We start from the raw sequence: 11,574 nt of genomic DNA on the forward strand, positions 1-11,574 counted from the left end.
ACAAATTTAGAACTGCCTCAGACCATACATGCGTATAAATGGTGAAGGTCCGGCTGCCTTATAAAATGTTAAAACACATTTTAACTAAATGCATACCATATTAAAACTGTGTTAATTTAAAAAGGCTTTCGAAGATAATATTTAAAACTGTTTATTCACTAATGCATTGGTCAGATGTATTAAGTAACTATGAAACTGACACCCTTTTATTCTCATATTTTATTGATTATTAATTTTAAAAAATTCTCTGCTTTTATTTTATAGAAATTGCACATTTGTTCATTTGTAACCAACTAATTAATTGGTAGGGTATTAATACACATGCAGGATGTAGAAAAGATTCTGATTTACCTCTAAGCGGCTGTTCAGATGGTATATCTAACCTTACTGGAGGATATTGCAGTCTGCGCCTTGAGACAAGAGCGTTTCAAAGACTGACATGTTTGAACATATTTGAAGACAGTGACGAATCATTATCAGCTGTTTCCAATGGCCAGGACATTCAGAGATGCTCAGTGATGGTCCCACACTGGTGTGTCAGGACCTTAATATGTGCATAGAAACAACTTCACTCCTTTCTCCATGATATACCTCTGGGCAAACGTCTTTCCTTGTATAGAGAATTGGGGGAACTAGTATGCTGACTGCAGATAGCGGGCACGTGCCTGTAAATTTAGAATAATTATGATTCTCCAACATACACACGGGTGGTAAGGACAAAATAAGCCGGTGCGCATGTGTCATAAATCCGATGGTGAGTTTACATGATGCTTATTTTGTGCATAGAGTAAAAACTTAAGTGCTATATCATAGGCAACTGTACTTGCATGAGTTTCTTGAAGACGTTTTCCCTCTCATCCAAGAGGCTTCTTCAGTTCTGACATGTGAAGTGAAGTGAGAACTGAACTGAGAGGTGAAACGTCTTCTTGAGAAACTCAAGCAAGTCCAGTTGCCTACGATATAGCACTTAAGATTACCATGACCTGGATGACTGAGAATCTTCACCAACATCTAGAGTAAGTACGTTTCTGTGCATATATTAATGAATGTGGCCCAGTGTGGTTATTCCTTTTTTTGCCACTTGCCCAAGTTTCTAGATTTGCTAGCCCAGTGAGGCATCTTACTTGTCCCGTGCAGTTGGGCAATCCTTATTGACGAGCCCTGCTGTCTAAAGACCATAAAATATTAATGTCTTGCAACATGTGTAACTTAAATGCCTCTTACCTCTGTATGTGTTGACTTCTGCCTTCTACCATATTAGTTAAACTCAGCAGAGTTAAGACCTCCCTTTCATCACTACATAACGTAATGACCTGGCCACATGCAAAAACTGATCACAATACAAGAAAAGTGTTTTCAAGCACTCTTAGTTAAAGTGAATATACATGTACATGTTATAACCTCAAAAAAGGTTATCATTTACCATCTTAATTAAGAAACAATTAGCTGCTTTTATATATGAAAATAAAGATTAAAAAATAATACATACACACTCAAAAGCACTGTGTGTGTCTGTGTGTGTCCATGTATCATACACAAGCACAAGCAGACTCTCCTGTGAGATCACCGCGGGTCAACGCCCTGCCCTGCAACCTCTCAGTCCTGTCCCACAGGGCTGAGCGCTGACAGTGGCCCAAGGCACTTCCACACTGCACAGGCTTCTTCTCACACACACACACACACACACACACACACACACACACACCCCACCCAAACACACTACACACACACCACAACACCTTAATGATTGCCAGCTGGAGCTGGGCCACTACCTGCACTTTGCTACTTTTCCATGAACACCAGCGCTCAGAGCAAGCACACATTCATTTATTTGTGCATGTTTCTGTTATTGTGTGTGTGTGTGTGTGTGTGTGTGTGTGCCCTAGGTTACATCGGCCGCTGTCCATGCCCTGAGAGAGAGTAGCATGAACCTTAACCCAGAGGTGGACGGGATGATCATCAAGGTGCCTGTTCCCAAGTGAGTCCCTTTCTTAAACTCACACACACAAACACACACAGAGCCCCAAGGGCAGAAACACTTTCCTGCTTTTAGCACTTTCCTTCCTTTCGATCTTTTCCTCACACCTTTTACTTTTCCTCTGTTATTCCTGTTTTAGTTAATACTTTTACATTTTTATGTTCTGCTAACCTGTGTCTGTGAGATTTTATAGACTAAATAAGCAACTAATAAATCAATGAAATGATAGAAACATAATGTAAATGATCATAAATCTAAACCTTACACTAAGTCTCATCCGTGGTTTTAAATGTCTCCCCGCGAATAAATCCCTGCAGCTGACAGATTTATGGACTTTTGTTTGTAGATGTATGGAGACCCCGAGTGTGTTGACGTGAGGGTCAGGTCACTCTCTGTCTATCCTGGCTAGACCCCTCTCCCCCTCAGTCTCTCCCTTTTTCTCTCTGCCAAGTCAAACAACCTCACAAAAAACTATCCGTCACTCACTCAGTAAACCACTCCGTGTGTATATACAGTGTTTTTTTACACACATGTGCATGTAAGTGTACATGTATAAATGCCAGCCTGTGTTTATGTGCATGTGTGTGCACGCATGTGTGTGTGCGCGTGTGGAGCAGCAGGTGTTAGTCTGGCAGAGGAGGGACACAAGAGTCAGACTGCTTTCCCCCTGCAATCAGTCTCGGCACGCTCCAAGCCTCCATTTGCATTTCCAAAGAGAAGGCGCTCCTTGATTGGCCCTGGAATCAGTAATTAGGCCGTATTGTTTGTGGTAAATAGACGCTGCACTTGGATTGTTTGCAAATAGTCCCAGAGGCAAAAACAACGAAAAAAAAAAGCCAATTAAGGACAAAGAGGGAGAGTGAAATGGGAAGTAGGATTTTCTGAGTGATTAACAAATGCAAAGTGAATACAAAGTTGTTGTAGTGACGGATGTTTCAGTTCTGGTCCGAGACCTCGGCAAGTGATTGTCGTTAGGTGGTTGCTCATGAGTCAGAACTAAAATGATTAGACTTCATGCTTACAAACACTTGATATTCTCATTTGCACAAGTGAGGACATTGTTTTTTTCCATTAATTCTGTCGCTGCATAATTATGTGTCTCCGTGTTTCTGTGTTTTACCAAGAGTCGGATTAACCCTTTATTTTTAGGTCTCTGTTTGCAGTTTGAAGGCATGCTCACTTTTTAGTTTATCTAGCAAGTACTCTTTCTCCAATGCTCTGAGTTTAACAGCATTTTAAAGGTTTGAACTTTACCCTTGTTTGGCGCTTCGCCTTGCTCTGTTAGTGGTTTTTCAGTACTGTGTCTCTTGGATGCCTGCTGCTTACAGTCTGGCACCTGGTTGCTACCTTTTTATACAGCTCTGACCTCACCTGAACTCTGTGGGCTTACACTCCCATAAACCTCCCCACCACAGATAATAAGAAGAAAATAAGAAAATACAGGCAGAGGGCAGAGTCTCTGCAGAAAAATATACCACCGCACACTTTGAGTGGGTCATAGGTGATGATTGAGAGGGGTTACTTCTGTATGAGTCCATACATTGTTTGGACACAGATGAGTAGGGCACAGATGAGTTTATGTGTTGGGAGCAGTCCCAGGGATTCTTACCTTCTTACCTCTGTTTTGTTTTGTCCCTGTCATCTGTAATATCCTTCGTCTCCTCCCTTCCCTGCAGAATAACACGGGAACACAGGGAGAACCTCGCCAAGGTGGCCAAACAGTTAAGCAACAAGGGGAAAGACTCGCTGAGGAAAGTGCGAGCTAATGCTGTCACACAGGTCAGAAGGATGAGGGAAGGACACTCGGAGGACACCATACGGCTTGTGGAAAAACAGGTAGGAGACACATAGGGAAAAAAAGGACAACAGTGCATATTACATACAGAGACAGTGAGCCTCAAATAGCTTCATAAGCCATTTTCTAATATGAACTCTGTGCAGTGTATGGAGAATCGGGTGCAGACATATTTGAGAGTTTCCCTTTCGCACATGTGGCACACAACAGGATTGTCTGTATCAAAAGCGTTAACACCTACTGGAAATATTCTGCATGGTTTAGGTGAGGGGGTGGCGCCTAGTTACACCATGGTCACTTAGACAGTTTGTAATTTGGTCGTAAACAATTGAGTCTCTTCCGTTTCTTGAATTTGTGTGACGATTTTGGGGTCAGCCCTTACTGACAGAAGTTCCCAAATCTCATCATCTGTCCAGTTAGACATTTCAATTGCCATTTTTGTGTAAAAGACGCTTCTTCTGCACACGTGGATGCTTGTTTCCCTCCAGTTTTGTGTGAGTCCATGATAGAAACTTCATCAACATGCCCACCCGCTCACTTTGAATTCTCCAGACAATAACCTGCTCTATTTTCACATGGGCTCAATCGGATAATTTACACAATTTTTACTAGGGAGCTGGCAAGGCAAAGTCCGTTAAATGTCTGGTCCAACTGATTCGGACATTTGCGTTCTCACATACAGCTCCTCGGGGAAATAAATAGTCTAGATAGTTTCAGGTTTGCAGTGCATGTGTGAGAGAGTCTATAATTGATAGATCAGGCTGAGGAGGGGGAGTTTACAGGAAGTTTGAGATGAGTGGCGACATGCAACAGATGAGTCACAAAACTGAAAAGAGTCAAGGAAGTAACTAATACTTAGAGCCACTAAGACCTGAATCTGTTGTAATCGCAGGGTAGAGCCTTTTTCTTTAGTGACATTATAACTACCAAGGTGATTAATTCATCATCAGTCCAGTCACATTCTGTCACATCGCAGCTACACGATGTCATCCTTTGCCAGTCATGTACGTAAATAAGCCCAAAAAGTGTGTATTCAGAATCTTTTTCCATCTTTTCCTCTGCCTTCACAGATTCAGCAGATGGCGGACAACTTCGTAGTGGACATTGACAAACAGCTTGCAGCCAAGACCAAGGAGCTTTTAGGCTGACGGAGATAATTCAAGTGATTATTTTTGATACTGTATTATTTGGTTCTGGCTGGACCTACAGATGGACACACATAACAGAAACAATATGTCATTTTCTTGTATTTATAATAGTGACTCAATCCTCTTGGAGAGATAGATTTTGAATCCCGTTCTCACAGTCTGAAAGCTTCACACAGGCGAACGAGTCTCGGTCCCATTGCACATGTTTTGGCAGAAGCTGGGCTTTGGTTCCTGCCCACATCACTGACAAAAATCTGCTCCTCGCTTCTGGGTGATATCTGTGTTTAACCGTCAGCGCATAAACAGAAATTGGCACGGAAACAACAACAACAACAGCAACAGACTGCCAGTCACCTCCCTCCTCCCTTGTTACTCTTCCTGTCTTCAAACAAACACCAAGCGAGGGACCAATGGACTTTTAATGGGATTTGCGGGCCTCCTCCTAATCAAACCCCTCGCCACAAGGGCTGTCTGTTTATATAAAACAAGCGCACCCGTCTGAATGCAAACTGGCTGCGGGTTTTGTCTTGGTGGCAACAGCGAGAGAGAAAGGGAGAGGGTTTGTTCCAGAGAGGCAGGATATGATTAGCATGTTGCCAAACATTTGTTTTACATTGATTCAGAGTCAAAGTTAAAAAAAAAATACACTTGAGTACAAAAAGCTTTTAATTTCTGCCCATGTTTAGGATAATCTGGCTACTCTCGACAATAAAGTCAGGAAAGTAACATTATTGATGGACTCCATTAAAGTGCTTTGTAGCGTGTGCGTCATCTTTCTTTCTTTTGTTTTCTTTTCTTTTTCTCCGCTGTAGTTTGAAGTCGCCCCCTCCTCCATTAGTCAGAGTGATAATTGACTTTTCCTGTGTACAGACCTCCAGGCCCCGGCTGCTGGCACCACAATAGTCCATTAGGAAAAGAGACTTTTAATGTTGTGCACTTGGCCCCTTTTGTCTTTAAATAACAGCACTTTTAAAGCCACCAACAGGACTTGGAGTGTGAGTAGGTGTTCAAGGTGGATCAGTTACAAGAAATGCATGAATTGGAAACCTACCCAGCGACACACACATACCTCTCCCTTCATCTATCCGCTTTTTACACCAGCTGGAGGCTCTCTGTACTATTATGTGGTCGTTGTCTTCATCTTTATCATGGTTTGTTTTGCTTCCTCTGCTACTGGTTGCAGGGCAGCTCACATGGCACACAGGTTTAATTTTAAAAGTTTGCCCACACACTTGCTCCTATAACCACCCAGTCATTTGATGATTACAGCGCTGCAACATCGCAAGCTAGTAATTAAATCTTAATCAAAATGTGGGGAGAAAATAAACAGCGGAACAGTGACGATGCAGATTCCATGATGGTGGTTATTTTGTCATCTTTGGTGTTAGCTGGTAGCAGCACTAAGTTGCACGCTACAGATTGTGGCTTTATTACATTTGCCTTGGCCCTCTGTCTCCCCGAATGGCTTCACTTTAATGGCCTAAACAGACCAGAGTCGTTGGATAAACAAGAGTTTAGCAGAGGAGTGGCTGGGTCCGGACAGAGGAGGGGTGGGGTGGAAATGGCAGGTTTTTGTGGTGATTCTGGGTCCATATGTCAGCAATTTGAGGGCATTGTGTACCTTGGCCTAAAACAGAGGCTTCATGATCGATGGAGGGGTGAAAATCTCCCAAGTCCCTGGCGCAGAACACAGGCAAGCACGAGGAAATTGCTTTCAGCTGATAGCTTCATTTCGGTTGACATTTATCAAGTGAATTACCCCTGTTCCTTTCAAATGTTTACTACTACTAGCACCGCCTTTTGACGTATGAGTGTGTGCGTGTGTGTATGTGTGTGTGACTGCATTTGTGTGCAAGCGAGAGAGCAATAGAGGTGTGTCTTTGTGGAAGTTCTGGTGTGTCCTTTGGCGATTCCTCACAAAAATATACAAGTCTAAATTAGTTCAGTAAACGTTCGATTTGATAGTCTGGCCTTTTATTTGTAGCGGGTGCGTTTAAGGAAAGATAAATTTTGCACTTGCAGCTGTAACTCACAACAAGCTCTTCATAAAGCTGTATTTTTCAGAGATGTGGACTCGCTTCACATGACTTGGACTTAGGTCAGCTTCGAGTCACAAATTTCATGTCTTTGGACTCGACAAAATCCAAAAAGACCTGCAACTCGATTTGGACTTAAACACCAATGACTTGTGAATTTACTTTGAGCCTTTTGACTTGAAAACACTTGATACCTTCCCCTCAGCCCAACGTTTAAAAAGTATGTTACTTAAAAAGTGTGCCACATCAACTAACTATTCTCAGCAAGTCGACACTTAATTCTCCAGTTGGTTTGAGCCAATCCAGCAACATCCAGTAAAGTTGCAGGAGAGAAAAACTAATGTTTTGTTACTGAGCGCTCGTTAAAAAAAATGCTATTAAAGATAAGTCCTTTTATGTACAAAAACTATGTGGTGGTCAACAACAATAATTCTAATAATAATAACAATACATTGGATTTATATAATGCTTTTCAGGATACTCAAAGACGCTTTACAGAGAACAAGTAACAAATTGCAGTATGCAAACGTATGGGGCAAAAATTACAGATGGAGATAACTTCCAATAAACTTCTTTTAAGAAATAGAAAGCATTTATGATTTTAATTAATTTGATATATCATTACTCTGTTGTTAAAATGGCATATTTGGTGAAGTATATATTATGACTTTTTAAGAACTCGAATCTCAAAGTTTAGGATTTGGAACTTGACTCTGGACTTCTCTGTCTTGACTTGGGAATCAAGTGCAAAGACTTATTTTGGGACTTGCAAAACAATGAATTGATTCAAATTCTGGTATTTTTACTAAAAAGCATTAGTGCCTGATTCTTGCATGACAGAAATACAAACATGCTATTGCTTAACTGAACTTCAGGACATCAAGGAACATTACCGACAAATTAAAATCCATTTATCTCAAGAATTAAAGCAATACTACATAACTTTTGCTAATTTGCAATGTAGGTGACATTGGCATAATGTAAATGTTCAAATGTAATGTAGCAGTAGCACAAGAGAAGAGTCATACAGAAACATCTAAAGTTTGCTAACATCAGCCAACACACTGGTCACACCAGACCAGTGTACTAAACTCCTAAGTGTAAGCTCTTATGAAATCAAGTTTTCATTTGTAAGAGGAAGACTTTATCATTCCTTCTTCTAAAAGTTGCATAGTCTCACTTTAAATCATCAAAATGGATCATTTTTAAAGCATGAGTGTTACTTACTGAATCCAGTTTTATCCCTTTAGTCTTTTCAGAAAGCACAAATATCATCGTCAGCCACTGAGGAGTACAATTTAAAGTCATATTGGAAAAAAGAATGAAAATCCCTTGAGTGTCGCCCTCTATCTCTTACTTCATTCTGCCCTTTTTCATGCAGATTTCTGTGTTGCATTATTCATATCTTTTGAGAGATACTATGGTCTCATACTAGCTTCCTCAAAGACCTGCATTATACTGTATAGTCACTGTGTGTGTGAAAAAGGCAGAATGTATATACATGATTCCCCTCTGCTTTCTCTCTTCCCTTTGTGCATCTGTGATTACACTGAGCATCAAGCCACGGTGCTCCTGCAGCAGCTGAACCGCTGAGGAGGCTGTGGAGCCCGGACGGTGACAGAGCCGACCACTTCAGCGTAGACAGAATTGGTCAGATCCCCCCACCACACACACACACACACACACACACCTCTTATTCCCTCCTTCTCTCTCTCTCCTCTCCTCTCTGTCTCTTCTCATCACCTCTGGAGTGTGGAGAGCGTCAGAGTGTGTGAAGCCACCCTGAAGATCTCATCAAGGATCCAATCAGCATGTGAATATGAAATGCACTCTCTTGCGATGTGATGATGGGGGGGAAGACATTGAGAGAGCCCGTCTGGAGCGAGAAAAATCTCTGCATATGCAAATTGAAGAAATTTTTTTAAATGGATTTGATGTTCATGAGAGAATCTCTGACCCTTTCAGGGATGTAGTAACAGGCTCGCAGGAGAAGAATATGTGCAGATTAGCCTATTAATATTTATAGATGTAATTGGTTGAGCCGTGTGGCATGAGGTCTTGTTGTGCCTGGTGTAATGCAGACCACGTTTAGAGGCTAATCCAGGTGGGTGCTCTTACTGCCTCTAACAGGGAAATGGCCGGCCATTTTAGGAGGAAGCTGGATATCCTAATAATCAGGTAAACTAATACCGGACGGTGAGAGTGTTTCCTTCCGGAGCTCTTGGCACGTCAGTCATTCACAGAATTGCTCCTGTCTGGTCTGCTAGCCATTTTAGCTCAATGGAACGTGTGCTCTTTCCCCCCCACGTGCATTTAGAGAGGACCACACGGGCCCCTTTTGGATAGCCTCTGTACCCACGAGGAGGCTCCCCAACCATCGTAGGGAGCAACCAGACGCTCCTGCACACACACCTCCTGCTTCTCAAATCTGAACAAAGCGTTCCTCAGTCTAAAGTGGTTAAACTGTCATTTCAAATCGTCTGGACATCGTGATTACCGGCATGGGAGGAATTATATATTTAGCTTTATGTCCATCGCCATTTCCTTCCCCCGCCCTGATCTGAAGTGACTAGCCAGTAGTGCCCTCGATATTACTATCTCTGAGGAGTTTAAACCTTCCCCCAGGAGACAAGTGTAATCAAGGGCTGCCAGCAGGAGAGAGGGAGAAAGAGAAGGAGGGAAGGAGGGAGGGAGGATGAGAGGTGTGGGGTGGGTGGTGTTGGAGGCCTGTAGTGATGGGATGGTGGAGGGAATGACAATGGACCCAATTTACAAATCTCTACATCTCAGTTCTTAGAAAAATACTGAAGTACTCGGCCAAGTCTGATTTAAAAAAACTGTCTGGCATGACCTGCTGGTAATTTTTTTACATAGAATTCTGTCTGTATATCTGGATAATATTTCCAGAAAATAATATCCGCTCATTTTGTTGTTAAAAAATCTTTTTCGCATGTGCAAATTCTAAACTGGAACAGACACTTGTCTTTAACCAAACAATAGTAGGGAGGCATTTTGGATGATTGCTACAACAGGTGAAAGGCAAAGTTGGTTAGAAGGCAAGAAATAAAAGAATATTCAGCCCTTGCAAAAATCTCTTTATCATGTAATTGTCATCTTTTAAAGAGTTTCCAAAAGTGATGTTTTCTCACAGTAACATTTTTTTTAAAGAAAGTGCTATTGTAGGAGGATTATTTCAACTCATTATCAATAAAAATCTGAGTTAGTTTATTAAGACAGAATTAAGCAGACAGCTGCACTAGAATCAAGAAAAAGGACACTTTGCTCTTAGATTGTGGGTTTTGTTTTGATATTTAGGGGCGACACGTATGAAATAGATAGGGTTAATAATAGGGTTTGGGAGTCCATTGCCAGAAAATCTGGGCATCAAACACGCAATTTCCTGCATTCTGGGGATTTTTTTATGCATCAATTTGTGCCTTTTCTGCAACAATTTAAAGTGTACATGTCTTTAATTTGTTCAGAGTAAAAGTCTACTGTTAGGTTAATGTTTTTACTGGGTGGGACAAATGCATATGTTGTGAATATTGAGAGGGACGTGCCATTTGCACACCCGTCCCCCACTCCACCAGCGAAATATACACTTATGCTTGATTCTTGAAAATTTTGTTTTAAGAAAATAAAACTTTCAGGGCTCAATGATTGACAAAATTTTTGAGATGTTTTCCATGCATAACTGCTACAGTAAAATTCAGCTGCCGTGTGCTGTAGTTCAGCAAGACAAATCATACACTGAACAAATAAGAAGGGTTGGAAGTTGTTAAATGCATGCATGTATAAGTACAAAGACGTGCTGTTCTATTGGATTTGTTCAATGTTAATATTTTTGCTAAATTCTTCCCATAATACACTTCTTAAAAAACATTGTCCCTCAGTAAATCCACAGCCCCCCTCCAGGATCTCATCCATCCTGAGGAGACTCATTCATCCTCAATAACGTCACCACTTGCTCATAAATAAAAGTGACCGTTAGGAAAGCAGATGAACGCAGCCAACGGACTGGACAGGAAGCCAGTTAATCTGCAATCCAATCCGGCCCGAGCATAGTGAAACCCGGCTCAGCTTGGCTGACCGAAGCCTGGGAGGAAGGAAGTGAAGGACTCAGGAAACAGTGTTCAGAGCTTTCACCAGTCATATCCATCACAGTGCACGGTGATGGAAGCATGTGTGTTCGTGTGTGTGTGTGTGTGTGTGTGTGTGTGTGTGTGTGTGTGTGTGTGTGTGTGTGTGTCCCTGTTTCACCAGTCATATCCATCACAGGGCTCTGTCTCCAGGCCTGGGCAAGAGAGCTGGGGAGTCATTAGAGGGGCTGGGCTGCAGGCTGCAGCGCTGCACTTTAACTAAACATCTTTTCCATAAAATAAATGCTTCCAGGTTAGTGTGGGTCCCGGAGAACCCAGGTCGCCTCGCTTTTGCTGCCACTCATCTGATCCCAATTACCAGACGGACTGGGTCAGAGCCAGCGGGGACTATGTGGATACAGACTGGAGTCTTGTGTTAGACTCCAGTGACAACCCAAGTGTGGCATCCTTTTGGCTTAAATCAACACATTGCTGCCCCACAACGCTGCCTCCCCCCACACACCAGTACATCTGCATT

General features: G+C 42.1%; 1 protein-coding gene across 1 annotated transcript in view; it reads left to right on the forward strand.

Moving 5' to 3' along the window:
* The window catches only part of mrrf (mitochondrial ribosome recycling factor), a 29,405-nt gene extending 18,779 nt beyond the window's left edge, over window positions 1–10,626 (forward strand). The window contains exons 5-7 of the mRNA XM_033647694.2: window positions 1,887–1,978; window positions 3,655–3,814; window positions 4,844–10,626. Coding sequence (XP_033503585.1) covers window positions 1,887–1,978; window positions 3,655–3,814; window positions 4,844–4,921 — 330 coding nt within the window. The 3' untranslated portion in view covers window positions 4,922–10,626. The remainder of the gene's footprint in view (window positions 1–1,886; window positions 1,979–3,654; window positions 3,815–4,843) is intronic.
* Window positions 10,627–11,574: the final 948 nt, after the last annotated feature.

This window comes from Epinephelus lanceolatus, chromosome 19 (genome assembly GCF_041903045.1).
Source record: "Epinephelus lanceolatus isolate andai-2023 chromosome 19, ASM4190304v1, whole genome shotgun sequence".
In the NCBI taxonomy this organism is placed as follows: Eukaryota; Metazoa; Chordata; class Actinopteri; order Perciformes; family Serranidae; genus Epinephelus; species Epinephelus lanceolatus.